This window comes from Mustela erminea, chromosome 3 (genome assembly GCF_009829155.1).
Source record: "Mustela erminea isolate mMusErm1 chromosome 3, mMusErm1.Pri, whole genome shotgun sequence".
NCBI classification, from domain to species: Eukaryota; Metazoa; Chordata; class Mammalia; order Carnivora; family Mustelidae; genus Mustela; species Mustela erminea.
Genome location: NC_045616.1, coordinates 14,295,738 through 14,313,416, shown reverse-complemented (window position 1 = coordinate 14,313,416; position 17,679 = coordinate 14,295,738). Strand labels below are relative to the sequence as shown.

The following is a 17,679-nucleotide window of genomic DNA, read 5'->3' as shown; positions in this document are numbered from 1 at the left end:
TGCCATTCTGTAGGAAGAGCGGTCCAGAGACCATCTGAAGTAGGGGAGCTGGGCAGCATGTTTAAGCACCTGGATCTAGCCATGCATGAAGCTATGCATGCATTCCTAGACTTTCCAGTAACATGAACCAATATATCTCCTCTCACGTAACTGTAAGCTGACTTGAGTGGATTTTCTGCCTCTTAAGAAAGTATCCTGCCTAAACTCCCTGAAGGAATAAATTCTGCCCTAGGAAGACTGTGGTAACAACATTTGAGGATGCTTGTAAACTGATTTCTCGGGGCGCCTGGATGGCTCAGTTGGTTAAGTGTCTGCCTTCAACTCAGGTCATGATCCCAGGGTTCTGGGATGGAGCCCCACGTTGGGCTCTCTGCTTGTCCCTACTTGTGGGAAGCCTGCTTCTCCTTCTCTTCCCCACTCATGCTCTCTCAAATAAAATCTTAAAAAAAATAGATTTGTCCTTTGGCAGGAGGTTGCTGCACTGAGGACGCACTTAGGGGACTTAGGGGACGCACTTAGACTGGGATACTGGGCCTGCCCTTGGTCTTGGCTGTCACCTTAAACACCATGTAGAGGTCCTCCAGCTCTTCAATTGAGAAACCAATGTCCCCAGGTATAGCTCGGACCTAGAAGGAAAGGGCAACAGGATGTACTGACGGATTCTTAAGTTCCAGGTCTCTGAGAGAACCCCCAGCGGACAAAGGCTAAGACAAACCACCCTGCCAGGGTGCTGCCAGTTGGCTAAGCCCAGGACGGCAGTCCATTCAGGGAAGGAGGTATGGACCATACACTTATCCCTGGTCACCCATCCCACCACTCAGTCCACACTCCAAGTTCCTTCATGGTGAGTGCCGCAGGGGCCTTTCTGTCCCAAACATCCAGTCAGGGACACAGGGTGAGGGCAATAATGCAGTGACCGCTGTCTGGATCCTTGGAAAGACTCTGGCACGGGCTCTCTGGAAGGTGTCCTAGAACTTCCTGGTAAGGGATCTCTCCAGAGTTGGGGAGGACAAAGGCTTGTAGTAGAGGCACAGTGGGTTGGGTAAGTGGAGGGTGGCTGAATGTGATTACCCAGAGGCATGGGGGAAGCCAGGCTGGAGGACACTGCCCATAGGAGGATGACCCTTGGCTTTTAGGTGCTGGGGTGTCAAAGAAACTTGCGGTGACAGCCCAGGAGCATTAAATAGCTACCATGCCCCTCTCACTTCCTCAAATTTGCACCTTCACTCCCAGATTCCAGTCCCACATGAGGCAGCACTAAGGGACTCTGTCCCACACCCTCTGGGGAGGAGCAGCCCACCCGGGTCATGCCCACCGCCCCCACCCCCAGCAACCCGCAGCCATCAGAGCCCAGCCCTGTCCATACCACGCTGCGCTTGGCCGTGTCCTCCAAGGACTGGATCACTTTCAGCCTCTGTTTAAACCGCATCTGTTCGATGTCATCGGCCCTCAGGCTGCTGAATTTCTACCGGCCAGAGGTGACTCAGTGAGAGGAGGCAGAACCACAGAGCAGAGAAATGCCCTGGGCCACGGCCACCCACACCCACATGCCTGGATGGAGCAGATCAGCCTGAGAGCCCCAGAGAGTGCTGACCTCATAGGACACCTTCAGGAGGTCGAAGATGTCCACTTCAGCTGGCGGGTCATCTCCACTAGTCAGCAGGGCATGGAGGTGTGGGATAGGAGGAGAAACACTCTGCTTGTTGACCACATTATCTAGGTATCTGCAAGGATTAAAGGACAGAAGCCTGGACCCCCACAGGCAACAGGGGTGTCTTACCTACTAAGTGATGTGGAGAACCTAACCTGCATAGACTCCCCATCAGTAAGTGAGGTGCCCTGGCAAGTTGGGAATCCCCCTGGAGGCAGTGAGAGGCCTCACCCCTCATAGGCCTGAGCACTAACTCTAGGAAGCCAGGTTGTCTTCTGGGGGTTCCTTGGGTCAGGACCCTGTTTAAGCCTAGACCCAACCACACCACAAGAGAGGTCTGTCCCAGTGGAAGGGACGACAGGGCTCTGGGTTGGCTCGATGGGCAGGCGGCAGAACCCCACAGGGTTGCTGGGAGTGTTCCACGCCAGGCAAATACGTACACATGGCAAGCAGGGCCCAATAGAACTCAGGGCCTGGGCCAGTGTGAGGCTGGGGCGGGGCGGGAGTCCTGGATGCTGGGGGCACGTGGAGTCCCAAGGCCAGATTCTGAGGTGAATGAGCTCTATGGGATGCTGCTGGCTGGGGCCAGTGCAGGCAAAACTGTGATGAACCAGGCCCAGGGCCCAGGGTAGGGGGACTGTGGGCTAGCACGGAGATGAAGGGAGGGGCCGGATCCCAGAGAATGTGCAAGAGTGGAATGTGGGGACTCAGGGGGCATGTGGCGGCCAGGAGACAGGTATGTCTGAGTCCTTTCAGCTGTGCGGGCAAACCTAGCGTGGGCCTCTCCATCTGGGTGACCGTGAGGGGGTACTGATGCAGAACAGGGAAAGCAGCGTCAGGACTGCTTTGGGAGGAGAGCAGATGCAGGGTGTCCACCCGTGGCTGGAGGCCATGCTGTTCCAGCCCACTTTATCTGCTCCCAGAGCTATCACACCCCAGGGCTGTTTGTTGCCATGTTCCCACCAGAAAGGAGGCTCCCCACTGCCCCGGGCCAAAGTGTGCTCAGTGGGCTCGTTGGTGCATGCTGAGTGAGGAGTGCCCAGAGCTGCTGGGGGGCTGGGCTCTGCCATCTGCGGGGGTGCCGGCCAACAGCCCGGCAGGACGGGGAGGCCGGCTCGGTCACCTGCCCAGGACGGTCATGGCCTCGCCCTCATCGCCGCAGCCCAGCAGCTGCTCCATGTTGGCATCCAGGATGGCCAAGGCCACCTGCAGGATCACCTTGATGCCCTCGTAGAAGAAGCAGTCAACGATGACCACAGCGCTCTCAAAGGGCATGACGCTGAGGAAGAGGGTCAGGAACCACGAGAGAGAGATGCTGGAGATCACCCCCAGGTCCTGCATCTTCTCTGAGAGCTGGGGCAGGAAGTCTCTCGTGAGCTCCTCAAAGATGCCTTGGTCCACCAAGGCCCCTAGGGAGAGGAAAAGGGAGTCTGAAGGCCAAGCCCATGCCGCTGGCTTGGGCCCCAGGGGATGCAGGGAGCCCACTGGATCCCCGGCCAGCTCCGCTCACACGGAGGGCCGGAGGGGATGGGCTGGAGGGAACAAGAGGGAAAGAGCATGCGGGCTTCCCTTCCTCGGCGTCCAAACTACTGTGGGAGAACATTTGCTCCCACTGTGCTTGGATTTGCTTTGGGGGAAACACAAATCCCTCCCTTCTAGAAGTGTCAGGAGTAAGCAGGAGCCCTGGGGGCTACTGCATGTCATGCCCTGAAACTTGTGAACCCCAGTGGGGGAGGCCCCCCAAACCAAATGGTAGGGGAAGGGCATCTTCAAATAGCAGACCGAGCCAAGTCTGTAATTAAACACTTTGCCAGTGCATTTCCACTTAATCATATAGACTCTTCAGGCTGTCACTCGTGGTCGTCAGGCTGGGTGACAGGTGCGCAGGGAGGTACTACCCCTTCTCCTTGCAAGGTTAAAATCCAGCACAATGAAAACCCTTACACAGGTTAGATGGCTGACAATGGAGGCCCAGGCTGACCTCTGAAAACCACTGAATGTGTAATAGCTTCTCTCCCTGCCAGCAGCTTCTGGGGAGCTACATGGAAGTCTGGGCAAGGTGGCCGGGGGTCTGCGTGGCCTCTGCCTTCCAGCTATGTGGTCATTTCTCAGCCTTATCTGGGGAATGGAGCCGTGAGGGTCTGCAGCCTGCTGCACATTATTGAGGACCCCCGAGAGCTCACTTGTGCTGAGTGCTCAGTGTGGGGGCTGGCCCAGGGGCACCACCCCCACGGGGAGCCTTGGGCACTCACCCACCACCCTGGTGTTGTAATAATCAGGCAGCATGCGCTCACAGAGGGCCACCAGCAGCCAGAAGGCCTCCTCCTCGCTGCCGTAGAGCAGAAGCACAGAGGTGACAATGTTCATGGCCTGCAGGCACAGAGACAGCAAAGGGGAGACTCACGGAGCTGGGCTGCCGCATAAAACCGCCCCATCCCCCCAAGGGCCTGCATGGGCTCACTTTCCACAAAAGTCCGACTAGGACAAATGACAACAGCAGGCAATTTGCCAAAAGGCCATTTGCAGGAAACCAATTTGGGAAGAACCATTAGCCAGATCCCTCCAATCGGGCCAGTGGGCGCCTGGAAAGCTGAGAGGGAGGGAATGAGCATGTGGCTCTTCTTCAGAGAGGTGTGACACAGGGACAGGAGGATCGGTGAGTGAGCTCCACGTGACAGCCACACGGCTGAGGTCGAACGGGGCTGCACACAGTCTGCACTGATAGCAAGGCTACTCAGAACAAGCTTCCATCTTAAAAATTCTCGCAAGCCAGCACGTGGAATTTCCCTGTCCCAGTAACAGGTCATGCAGAACACTGGCCGTTGCGAAAGGGGCTTCTGAGGGGGCAGCATGCTTCTTGGAAACCCAGACGCAGTCTCAGGGAAACAACACCATTAGACGGGGCCAGGAAAATGGCCTCCCCACATGTAAAATCATATGCTGCCAGAAGTGCACCTCGAAACCACGATGAGAGGGCACCTCACACCATTAGGGTGGCTACGGTCCAAAGACCAGAAAGCCAGCATGCTGAGCATGTGGGGCAAGTGGAACCTTGTGCATCACGGTGGGGGGGGGGCATGTAAGATGGTGTCGTCGCTGTGGAAAGCACTATAGCTATTCCAAAAACAAAACAAAAACAAAAACATTAAAGGTCAAATTACCATATGGTCCAGCAACTACACTTCTGGGTATGGACTCAAGAGAAGTGAAAGCAGGGAGAGGAACAGGCACCGCAAGGGCCCGCTCACGGCGGCGGTAATCACAAGAGCCCAAGGAAGAAGATACCACGTGCCCAGCTGAAGATGCAGGAGAGAGCGAGTGTGGCCTATACACGAAGTGTAGTATGGTTCAAGAAATTCTGGGGCGCCTGGGTGGCTCAGTGGGTTAAAGCCTCTGCCTTCAGCTCAGGTCATGGTCCCAGGGTTCTGGGATCGAGTCCCGCGTCGGGCTCTCTGCTTAGCAGGGAACCTGCTTCCTCCTCTCTCTCTCTCTGCCTGCCTCTCTGCCTACTTGTGATCTCTCTGTCAAATAAATAAATAAAATCTTTAAAAAAAAAGAAATTCTGACACGGGACCCAACAGGAATGAGCCCCGAGGATGCTGCACTAATGGAGTTGACCGGCCCCCAAAAGGTGAATCCCATACGACTCAGTTTTGGGGAGGTACTTAAGGCGTGCAAAGCCATACAGACGGAAGGCAGTATGGGGATTGCAGGGGAGTCGTTGGTAGACACCAGACAACCAAATGCTCTGGGACCCAGACCCAAGCCTGTAGAAGTAAGCAGGTAAGAGTGGCTCCCATTACACTGCTCTCAATGGTCAGGCTCTTCTGGGGGACACAGGGCACACTCTGGCCTCTGCTGAGTGAGCCAATGGCGGGAGGTATGGCCCCTGGGCCCGGCTCACCCCCTCTACCTGACAGTAGCCGATGGTGGGGTTTCGGAAAGCATAGGCAGTTAGCACCCGCCGGAGGGCAGCGATGCCCAGCTCGTTCTGGAAGGCGGGGTGCTCGGGCATGGAGCGGTGGAGGTCTCGCTCGATCTCCTCTGTGGCCAGGCTGTACTTCCCCATGGACTTCTCCACCAACTCAGCGTAGTAGCCCGGGTGAGTCACCATCTCGTTCCAGGCCCCTGAGGAGACAGAGCTGGCAGCTGTCTCCCGCCTCCTCCCTTCCTGCTGGGGCCATGGGGACAGTGACAGGGCAGGCTGGGCGTGTCAGTGCACCACAGAAGAGAAGAGGAACTCTGGGGCCCATCAGGAGGTGTGAGGCAAGGGTCCCTTGGTGGCAGCTCCTGGGAGGGGTCGCCCCACCACAGTTTGAGTGGTCTTCTCAAGAAACCATCCAGGTGGCTAAGGGCATGCATGCTGACAGAGCCTCACCCGAGGAGAGGAGGCCTGGCGGGGGTGGGAAGACACCATCTGGGTGACAGAGCCCTGCCCTCCATGTTTGCGCCCCAGGACAGTGCCCCAAGTTCGGGGCCCTCACAGCTCAGAGCCCCATTTTGGCCTTGGAAAAGGGCTGGCAGCTCCAGCCTGACGGACACAGAAGGCTGACCCAGGGCCCGTGGGGCTCTCACATGGCAGTGCTGGGGGCCGGGCCAATGCCGGGCAGCTCACCAGAGAAGAGGAGCCACAGCTCCCCACGGAGGCTCTCGGGGATGCCCTTCAGCACCAGCTCTCGAGTCTTGGCTGTGCGGTACATGCACACGCCGCGGCCATACTCGAAGAAGTGAATGTCCCATGATTCCTCTTTCATCTTCTCCTTGGCCTGGGGGAGAAGCAAATGCTCTGGGCGTGTGGGCCAGGGCCCTCCGCCATCTACTGCACGTGGCAGGAGGGCCCACACCAGGCGGCAGGGACACGAGCCTCCACGTGGAGGCCTCGAGCCCAGGTCGGGCAGGGTGCCCCTGAACACTGTCCCTCAGGGCCCAAGGACCTGCCGTGGCGTGCAGGCACAAAGCCTCCTCCCAGGCCCGGGTCCCGTGTGGTGATGGGGTCCATGCTCCGGGCTTACCCCCTTGGCCCCCAGGTCCTCCATGGGAGAGTTTCCCTGGAAGAGTTTAAGCAGCCCCTGGGATGCGGTCGGTGCCTCCTGCACACTGGAGCCCTGGCGGCCCCCCAGGGGGGTGGTGGGGCTGGGCTGATCTGTGGCCTCTGCTGGAGCCAGAGGGTGCTGAAAAACACAACACGGGGTGGGGGTGGGAGGGAGAAGAAGTACCCAGTGAGTGGGCTGCCCAGCGCAGGGCCTCTGATGTGTTTGCCCATCGGCTGTTTGAGCTCTTGGCCCTGGGCTGCGGGGAGCCGCTCATGTTGGGCCTGCAGGGACAGAGCAGTGAACCCCACAGAGCCCAAGGGCTGGGCTGCACAATGGAGCAGAGGCAGGGTGACCTGAGGGCCCGGCCTGCCCGTTATAGGTCGGCAGAGGCAATCGGTGCTGCAGGAGCTCCTGATGACTGCCGGGCCAGGCCAGGAACCCTCTTCTGCCCCCTCTCCCTCGGGCGACCTCTCCACTGGGCCCTCAAGGGCCCTTCCAAGAAGAAGGGGCTCCCAAGAGGGCTGCTTGTTGTCCCTACAGCGGCCACACAACCCCTTGGCCCTGGACACTCGTGTTGGCTGGGCACTGGGTACTGTGGCATCTGGCGTAGAACTGGGTGTGTTCTAGTACACAGAGAGGGTATGGGCCCTCTCTGCCTTGGGTGCCACTAGCTACTTCCCCCAAGGGGCCTAGCCATAAACAGGGCCTCAGAGGGCTATAGGCCCCTCCCTGGGGTGGAAGCCCAGGGGTCTGTTTTCACACCACATACCCAGCCAAGGAGCTGAGAAAGGGAGCCCTGCGTGGCCCAGCAAATGTACCAGGGTGGGCAGCAGCATGGGGCTGGCAGAGGGAAGGGAGGATTCAGGGACAAAGGTCTATAGGGGAGCCCTGACTTCTAGGGCTCTTCCCCTGGTTTTCTGGAACCCGTCCCTTGGCAAACACATCTCCTCAGGGGAGTGCTGGCAGCCAAGACTCTTCAGGCCCAGTGTGGGTGATACCTGACATCCACTCCCTGCTTGTCCACTGTCCCCGCAGCCTGACTTCCAGGGGAGCTTGGTGCGGGCAACACCCTATGCAGGGAGCTTGCCTCGTCCCCTGGCCCAGGGGGGTCACGCGGGCCAGAGCTGGCGCCTTCTGCCTGTTTTCCCCTCAGCTCCCTCCCTGAGCACCCACCGACAAGAACACTGCTCTGAGGTGGGCACTCCTCACTGGCTCCCCACCATCCACTTCCCCTCCTGCCTGCAGCCAGTTCCCCGTTTTTATGTGGGGGCACACTTCTCTCCACTCTTGACCTCGTACTTTGTGGGCTCCACTGAGAACCAGGGTGATAGCCCTGTACTAATGATGAGCTTTTCCCACCCCTGGGCCCAGAGGGTGGTTGGAGACACTATGTTACCCAGTCACCACCAAGGACACGCACAGGTGACTCTGCAGGGAATGCTGGGTGAGCCAAGGAGGATCCTGGTCCCATACACGGCCTGGGAACTAGGCCTTCCTGGTGAAAAGCCCTGTCCAGCAAGGAAAGGCCCCTCTGAAGACAGGCGGCCGACTGCGAGGTACTTTGTGTCTTGTGGAACTGTAACCCTCCCCAACCTTTGCATGTCATGTTCCAGTCTGGGTCCTGTTGTCTCTGATCCCAACCCCCGACATGGTCCTGTCCCCCAAGTGGCAGGGACAGGGGAGGCTGGCTGGCTTCCTGCGGGACCTCACCCTCTCTGTGTTCCTTGTAAGAGAGCCCTCTTCTTGGCTGTGATGACAGGTGATGCAGGGAATATGTGTTAAACCTACCGAACCATAGTCTTTGACTATATATGGCATATTATATGTCAGTTTTATCCTAGAGATGCTGTTTTTAATATAAGGTGGGAAAAAAAAGGAAAGAAAAAAAAGAAGCGAACTCTGCTATGTCCCATCCACAGTCCATCTCTCTGTCCCCCGCTGGTGTTTCGGAAGTAGATTTTGGGTCTGCTCAGTCTGTGGGACACAACCCCAGTCCAGACCGACAAGGAGATTCTGCTTCCTGCCCTAGGTTCTCCAAAGGGACCAGGGCACAGATGGACTTGCAGGCCCCAGAGTACCTCAGGGAATCAGACTTTCAGTGCTGGTGAAGGGCCTGGACTCCAGGATGTGGCCTTGGCCATACCATCCTGTGACAGCCATGTGTGAGAGGGGAGCTCACGGGCCACCTGGGAGCCCTTGTTTTCCTGGGGCAGCTCCTCCCATGCCTGCAGGTGACCATCTCACACATCTGTCCAGTGCCAACCTCCTGAACCACCACCTGCCTGCCTCGTTTCCTGCTCAACAGAACCTCTGGCCTCCTGCTTGACTGAATGAACAAGCGTGAGCACCGAGGTCCGTCATGGCCACGGCCGTCAGCCAGCCTTCCTTCCTGTATCCATGGCCCACAGTCCCACCATTCTACCTCCAAGACCTCCCTCTAGGCAAATATCCACCCCCCCAACAGTGGGCCCATGGACTTGATCCAGGCTGCGCCGTCTCTACAAGCCCTCCTTGCACTTCCACTGGTGTATGGGTTATACTTCAACTGAAATGACCCCTGTTCTTCCCAGATGACCTTTATACAAACTCCTCAAAAGAACTGTTTAGACTGTTAGACTGTTTCCTTTCCCATCAGAAAGTACACCTCCATGTTCTACTATCTAATACCTAGTACCCGGGTCCTTTCTTCCTAGACCCTGTCAATTCCCTCCCGTAGGCAATACTGAAATCAGCAAGTGAGCTTTTCCCCATCCCTGCCTTCCCTGTCGACATACAGTAATATGCTTTCACTCTCAGGTAAGGAGGCAATTGATGAACTTATTTTATTTTCCATGCCTTTGAAAAAAAAGATTTTATTTATTTGAGAGAGAGAGAGAGAGAGAGGAGGGAGGGAGAGGCAGAAGGACAGGAAGAAGCAGAATCCCTGCTGAGCAGGGAAACTGATGCAAGACTTGATCCCAGGACCCTGAGAAAATGACCTGAGCTGAAGGAAGACGCTTAACCGATGGAGCCACCGAGGTGCCCCATAAAGCTGTTAGATTTCTTAAATTCATGTTCTTTACTTATTACCTGTGGTCTTCACTCCTGAATCTTAGTTTGCCAATATAAAATTCTTCACTTGTGCTTTTTAAAAATTGTGTTATCTTTATTCTTTTTTTTAAAGATTTTATTTATTTATTTGACAAAGAGAGATCACAAGTAGGCAGAGAGGCAGGCAGAGAGAGAGGAGGAAGCAGGCTCCCTGCTGAGCAGAGAGCCGATGCAGGGCTCAATCCCATGACCCTGGGATCATGACCTGAGCTGAAGGCGGAGGCTTTAACCCACTGAGCCACCCAGGCGCCCCTTGTGTTATCTTTAAAATGTTATTCTGGGGTTATTCTAGGGCACTTGGGTGGCTCAGTGAGGAGCCTCTGTCTTCGGCTCAGGTCATGATCTCAAGAGTCCTGGGATTGAGCCCCGCTTCGGGCTCTCTGCTCAGCGGGGAGCCTGCTTCCCCCCCATCTCTGCCTGCCTCTCTGCCTGCTTGTGATCTCTGTCAAATAAATAAATAAAATCTTTAAAAAATGTTATTCTGGGGGCGCCGGGGTGGCTCAGTTAATTGAGCATCTGACTTGATTTGGCTCAGGTCATGGTCTCAGGGTCCTGGGATCAAGCTCCACGTCAGGCACTGCATGGAGTCGGCTTGAGATTCTCTCTACCCCCCTCGGCCACTCCCTCTAGCTCACGTGCTCTCTCTCTCAAATAAAAAAAGAAGTCTTAAGAAAAAAAGACATCTCTGATGCTTATTTTTAAGCAAATTAAAAATAAAATGTTACTCTATATAAAATGTGGCTATCTGAAAGTCTGAACCCACTCTAATTTTCTTCCTTCATAAATGACTTGGGTCTTTTTTGACTGGTTGTCCCAAAGATTTTTTTCTTTTTAATCTTTAAATAGTTTTTACTGCATTCTATAATATTGACTATTCTGGACTGGTTTTCCCAGATGTATGACATGCCCTTCCACCATGCACCATCAAGTCTTTTTAAGCTCAGAAAAATTTTCTCGACTAGTAGTTTCTATTAGCTGTTAGTCTATGCTCTTGCATAAGTTGGATCTTCTTTGTCTGACTTCTTTATCACAGCTGCTGACTATTTTTTTCTCTTTCTCTTCACCTGTTTGGCCCTCCTCTGACCCCATCCCTTTTTTAACCCTTAGAGACTATTCATTGTGTTCTCTTTGCATAATACTTACTTCTCAAAAATTTCTCAAGTCCCGTCAACTCTCTTTCTTGTTGACTTGTCAACTTTGTTTCCGAGCTTTCTAAAAAATTTTATTTATACCATTCTTTGGTAGTTTCTATTACTTTTCTAGTTTTTTTAAGATCATTTTGAAATATTAGGGTACGGTTCTCATCTGCTTTGGGGGAACACTGTTCTAACAGATTTTCATTGTGGAAGGTTACTTGGGTTTGTTTCTTTCCCCCTATGATGCTTTTGTACGGGGTGTGATCATAACCCTCTGTTGCTTGGGTTTAAATGACGTGAATCCTTCTGCACTTTTGGGAGGGTCATGTACATGTTGGGGAGATGACATTAAAAGCACAAGAAATAAAAGAAAAATAGATAAACTGGACTACATGAAAATGTAAAACTTTTATACATCAAAGGACACAATCATCAAAATGAGAAGACAATCCATGGGAATGAGAGAAAATATTTGCAAATTATCTCTCTGATGGGTTAATATCCAGAAGTTCGAGATTTTCTACAGCTTGACAACAAACAACCCAACTTAAAAAAAAGGTGAGGGACTTGCATAGACATTTCTCCAAACAAACTGGACAAATGGCCAAGAGGACATGAAAAGATAATATCACTGATCACCGGGGAAACACAAATCAAAACCACAGTGACATACCACTTTACACCCATTAAAATGGTTACTATAAAAAACCTGGAAGGTAACCAGCATTGGCAAGGATGGGGAGGAACTGGAACCCTTGTGCATTGCCGGTGGGAGCATAAAATGATGCTGCTGCTGTGGAGAAAGGTGTGGAAATTCCTCAAAATACTCAACACTGAATTACCCACTGACCTCTTCTCAGCAATTCCACTTCCCCGTATCTCTCTCTCAGAACTGAAAGCAGGGTCTTAAAGAGATACATGTACACCTACATTTGCAGCAGCATTATAAAATAGCCCAAAGACAGAAGCAACCCAAGAGTCCATCGAAAGAGGGACAGCTGCTGCCTGAGTGGCTCAGTGGGTTTAGCGTCAGACTCCTGATTTCAGCTCAGGTCATGATCTCAGGTTTATAAGATCAAGGCCCGCATTGGGCTCCATGCTAAATGTGGAGCCTACTTAAGATTCTCTCTTTCCCTCTACCCCCACCTAAGGCTCCCGCTCACACACTCTCTCTCTTTTTAAAAAAAAAAAAAAGGGTGAAAGGAAAAACAAATATGGTATACATCTACAATGGGATATTATTCAGCCTTAAAAAGGGAGGAAATTCTGACATTGCCATCACGAGGACGAACCTTGAAGACGTGACACTAATAAGATCAGCCAACCACGGAAGGACAGATACCATAGGATTCCTCTTCTATGAGGCCCCTAGAGTGGTCAGAGTCATAGAAGTGGAAAGGGGAGTGGTGGTTCCCAGGGGCAGAGGGGAGGGGGACCGGGGATAGTGTTTCAGTTCTGCAAGATGGAAAGAGTGCTGGGGACGGACGGCGGTGGTGGGCGCACTGCACAAGAAGTGAATGGACATCACGCCACTGAACTGTACACTTCAAAAAGGGTAAGGTGGTGAGTATTAGGTTACGTGTCTTTTACCACAATTAAAAAAAAAAAAAAAAAAAAGACCTCCTGAATTTGATCACTTCTCCTGAGCGCCTCTGCTGCTACCCTTAACCAAGGCTCTATCATTCCACGTCCTGATTACTTGAGCAGCCTTCAACTCCTGTCTGCTTTTACCCAGACCCCTCTTGAGCCTAGCACTGCCCAAGAGAAACAGGATGCGAGCAGCGTGGGTGGTTCAGCCGGTTGGGGATCTGCCTTTGGCTCAGGTTGTGATCCCAGGGTCCTGGGATTGAGCCCCGCTCTGGGCTCCCTGCTCAGTGGGGAGCCCGATTCTCCCTCTCCTCCCTGCTTGTAGTCTCTCTTACTATCTCTGTCTCTGTCTTAAATAAATAAAATCTTTAAAAGAAAAAAGAAGAATGAGAAAAGCATATGTAATTTAACGTGTTCTAGCAGCCACGTTAAAACGCAGGAGAGAAACTGGTGAGATGAGTTTTAAGTAACCGATTTCATTTGATCTGCTAGAGCCAATATGCGCTTACTACGACATGGAATTACTATAGAAAGTTACTGAGATCCAAGGGCTCCAGAGCCGCATGTGGTTTCCGTACAGAATAGCTGCGCCTCTAACCCGTTCCCAATCTGACAGGCCAGACTCACTCTATGAAAGCACACACAGATCCTGTCGCTCTGGCCAGAAGTCCCCAGTGGCTTCCCATCTCAAAATCAGAGCTGAAGTGCCCACAAGGCCTACAGGCTTCTGTGCTCGGGCTTCCTGCTTCCTCTTTGACCTCACTTTCCACACTGGCCTTTGCTCGCCTCTGTAGCCGGTGCCAAGCCCAGTCCCACCTCTGGGCCTTTGCACCTGCTATTCCCTCTGCCTCCAACGCCCCTTCCCCAGGTACTTCATGGCTTGTTCCCTTGCTTCTTTCAAGCTTGATCGGAGCCCCTCTGTTTCCCAATCCCTTTATCCTGTTCTATTTATATCCATAGATCTTATTACCACCTGCTGTATCTCAGATGTTTGCTTACTGTCTGTCTCTCTCACTAGAATACAAGCTCTGTCTAATCTGTTCGCTGCTCTATTCCCAGTGCCTGGGAAGATGCAGTAAAAACATGTTAACAGAGGGTGCCTGGGTAGTTCAGTGGGTTAAGCATCCGACTCTTGGTTTCAGCTCAGGTTGTGATCTCCGGGTCATGGGAATGAGCCTCACATCAGTCTCCCCACTCAGCGCAGAGTCTGCTTGTCCCTCTCCCTCTGTTCCCCGTCCCAACCCCTGCTTGTGCTCTCTCTCTCAAAATAAATAAATAAAATCTTAAAAAAAAAAAAACAACCCAAAACTATGTTGGGTGAATGGTGAGCGTTTAGAAGGGACCCAGGGTCTGTGCTTACTCTGGTCTGGTGGGCCCTGTCATTTGTCATGTTGGGCCTCCTGAAGACCTCAACATTCTTGCTTGTGTCCCTTTTCACCCAACCTAAACTCACTCTCTTGAAATCCCAGGTCAAGCCTACCTTCCTGTAAGAGACCGTTCTCAATGTCTCCAGTGAACAGTCTGTCTGGCCCCTCCACATCCCTTCCCTACCTACTTAACAGCTTACTGAGCGTTGACCATGGGGATAGAAAATACAAAGGCCTCCATGGGCCAGACCAGGTGGGGCTCTGGGGAGCTGTCAGGCACGTGCCACCGCTCAGGTCCAATGCCACCCGGAGGGAATGTGGACCCCGTAATGCCAACACTGATTTTTCCAGAGAAGCCAGCTATGTGGATCTTTATAAGGACTCTTCTACTCATGAAGTGGTTTCACAAACTCAGACTGACCCACAGCACACATACCTTGTCATACCAGGAAGTGATTAGATATGGCCACAGCTGTGCCAACCTCAGCGAGCTCCCTCTGGTCCCAGATGGACACGAGGGTAATCACTGTTATGGACCGAAGCACATCACACTGCCTAAATCTCTAAGTTCACAATTATACCACAAACTGAACATCACAAGTGACTTGATCACGTTTGGAGGATACTAGACATGCAGCTCCTCATTCTAACAACTGGTGAGTAAAAGAAGGGATAAAAGATTTCCTCTGCCTTTCCTAGGTGAATTGTGCCTCAAGTAGTGAAGTAGTTGATGAGGGGGATTCTGCCTAGGGACGGATTCCAGCTCATAAACAGAAGGACTGACACCAGCACACTGCTGCCCTCTTGCAACCCCTGATGAATTACCACATCTATGCAAAGCCCATCAGGGGTTGGAAACAGCATGTGACAAGAAGAGAGGGTGTTGGATATAGCTCCTCAAGCCCACCTACAAGCAGACCTGCCCCCTAAACGCACAAAAAAGTGAATCTAAATCTGATCTGGGTTTTGCTATTCAACCACCAACCTACAGGAGACAAAGACTGAGAAACATGCTAAACGCCTCCAGAGAGATGCTGTCAGGAAGAACCAGACCGTGAGGCCCTCTACAGCACAAATGACCCCGTTCCTTCCATAAAATACTGCAAGAAGAAAGAGAGAGAGAGAACAAACATCTCCAAAAATTTCAAAAGGAATTTGAAAGACATATCAGATGCCTACATATGACCTATGTGCATTTCAAGGCCAATGGTGCTCAACTGGTAAAAAGTAGGCCTGCGTTTGTGGAAATGTGAACACAAGTACTACTACCTTTAAGCAGCCCAGTTCTGAGCGCGCAGGCCCCGTTTTGGATAAACACAGTGCTGTAAATGTGTCTTCCTTCTCTTATGATTTCCTTAATCTCATTCTTTTTGCTATTGTAAGAATACGATATATAATACACGTAATATACCAAATCCAGGTTAATCAACTGCTAATGCTTAGTAAGGCTTCCAGTCCAGCGTGGGCTGTTAGTAGTTAAGTTTTGGAGGAGTCACAAGTTCTATGCGGATTTCTGACTGTGTGAGGGGTTGGCACCCCTTACCTTTGCATTGTTCAAAGGTCAACTGTATTTGATTCAAGGAATTACTGTTAATTTCATTGGCATAATAATGACATTGAAGTTAAGTCTTCAAAAAGGATGTCTCCCCACCCCGCCAAAGAAAACTAAAAAAGAAAAAAAAAGAAAAGAAAAAAATCTTTCCCTGTGAAAATCCCTGAAAGGTTCAAGATTGACAAGAGAAATACCAGTAAATAAACCCAAGCTGGCTAGGCCTCGACAGTGTGGCAGAAGTTCCTAACAGATGGACATGAGGTTGGCTGGTCAAGCCAGAGGTGGTTTCTTACATGGATGGGGTTTGAGCTGGGCGGGTGACACTTAGGGAGGACTGCAGGGGCAGAGACAGGTATAGCTAGAACACCTGAGTCAGGCTAGCTTAGGCTCACCATCCTGCACCCAGAGGGAGTCCTCCCACCTGAGGCCCATGGCAGGCAGCAGCATGGAGGCTGATGGCTGCCCGGTCTCTTTTCCTGGCTCTGACCACCCCAGCCCAGCGCTCCCGGGGACCCCCTGACCTCTGGGGCCGGGTCCGTGGTGCTGGCTTTCCTTCCCCCGCCGCTGCCTCCTGGCTGCTTGGACGGCATCTTCTGGAGGAAGTCAGAGATCCTCTGCACTAAGAAATCACGGTCTTTCAGGTTGGCGAATAGGAAGGTCATTTTGCTCTTGGTGCTGATGGACAGAGGGCTGGGCAGGACACTGGAGCTGTCAGCTTTTTCAACAATGGTCACCTGAAAAGGCAAATTAAGCACCGGTGTCAGTGTCTGGGGACGGGAAGCTGATTGGCTCTGTGCACGTGGGAGCACAGTGGCCTCCCATGGTTGTGTCTGGGCCAGGGGCACTGGTTGGGCCCCACTGTGTTCCTGTGTTGAGTCTGCTGCTTGCCACTGGGCAACTGTGAGCAAGTCATGTGCATTTACAGCCTGGTGTGCCCCCATGGATGGGCGAGGTGAGCTCGCCAGCCCTGCTGCCAGTTCATTTGGCTTCCCAGAGACATCCAGTTATTCTCTGAAGCACGGGGAGCAGCCCTGCCCACGCACTGGCCTAAGCATGGGCTGCCGTGGCATAGGCCGACAGGTGCAGCCCGAGGCCTGGCTCTAACCTTGAGTCATGTGCACAGCATCACAGGCATGGGGGTTGCAGAAGGGGCTTTCATGGGATGCCTCTGCATAGCCTGCAGCCCAGAGGGGGCAGACAGACAACAGACATGCAGGGGCTGGCCTGACAGACAAGGACAGGCTGGAGAAGCTGGTGCAAGAGTGAGCAGGGGTGGGGCACCTGAGTGTGTGCAGGTGTATGTGTGTGTACATGTGTGCACGTGTGTGTGTGTGTGTGCACAGGTCTGCATGCATGGGAGCTAAGATCTAAGGGGCCAATGGTTCACTGAAGGTGCACAGGTCACAGCCGGGCACCAACAGGTGCTGACTGATGTTCTGAATTCCACGGGCTGCTGTCAGGGTAGGGGAACTAGAGGAGGCAGGGGCAGGTAGCACCCTCCTGGGTGGGGGGCAGCTGTGGGAAAGGGATGTGCTACGGGTGGAGCGTGGGAACAAGGCCAGGTCAGCATCCAGGCCAGCTCCTGCTTTTCAGCTGAGCGGATGGATGGAAGGAATGCTGGTTCCCCAGGCGGCGATGAGAAGAGCACATCTGGGGGGTGTGATGTCCAGAGCCCGTGGGAGGTAGGTGTGGAGCCTGCTCTGAGGGGGAGGCCCTGGGAAGGCTCCTGGTGGGCACACTAAGGATTATCAGCTCCAGGCCTCAGTCCCAAGCCCAGAGCCCAAGTTAGTCCTGCTCCCTGCCTCAGCCAGAGCTCTCTGCCATCAGAAACAGCAGGGTCATCAGGAGAAACAGAGCTGAGGACTACGGAGACCTCTGCACCCACCCCCAGGCCTTGGCCCAGGACAGACTCATGGCCCAGCAGGAACAGGAGATGTAGGGTCAGTGGTGCCCTGAGCCCTCAGCCAGGAGCTTCTAGAGCTGTGGCTCTTTCCAGCCCTGTGCCTTAGACTTCCCTGGGGAAAACGAGGCAGCACACAGGAACCCCCTCTCACTGACCCCATACCTATCACCACTGTACCTACAACTGGAGGGCTTTGTAAATGCAAGGGGAAATCTCATCACTCCAGGTCGTTAATAAAATCAAGATACTGAGGGCGCCTGGGTGGCTCAGTGGGTTAAAGCCTCTGCCTTCAGCTCAGGTCATGATCCCAGGGTCCTGGGATCAAGCCCCACATCGGGTTCTCTGCTCAGCAGGGAGCCT

General features: G+C 53.2%; 1 protein-coding gene across 4 annotated transcripts in view; it reads right to left on the bottom strand.

Moving 5' to 3' along the window:
* TBC1D9B (TBC1 domain family member 9B) overlaps window positions 1–17,679 on the bottom strand; it is a 39,928-nt gene that overhangs the window by 7,182 nt on the left and 15,067 nt on the right. For all 4 annotated transcript variants that reach the window (XM_032335284.1, XM_032335285.1, XM_032335286.1 and 1 more), the window contains 9 exons: window positions 15,938–16,150; window positions 6,664–6,822; window positions 6,267–6,417; window positions 5,565–5,779; window positions 3,904–4,021; window positions 2,775–3,060; window positions 1,595–1,724; window positions 1,367–1,465; window positions 558–626 (listed from right to left, as the gene is read on the bottom strand). In XM_032335284.1, coding sequence (XP_032191175.1) covers window positions 558–626; window positions 1,367–1,465; window positions 1,595–1,724; window positions 2,775–3,060; window positions 3,904–4,021; window positions 5,565–5,779; window positions 6,267–6,417; window positions 6,664–6,822; window positions 15,938–16,150 — 1,440 coding nt within the window. The remainder of the gene's footprint in view (window positions 1–557; window positions 627–1,366; window positions 1,466–1,594; window positions 1,725–2,774; window positions 3,061–3,903; window positions 4,022–5,564; window positions 5,780–6,266; window positions 6,418–6,663; window positions 6,823–15,937; window positions 16,151–17,679) is intronic.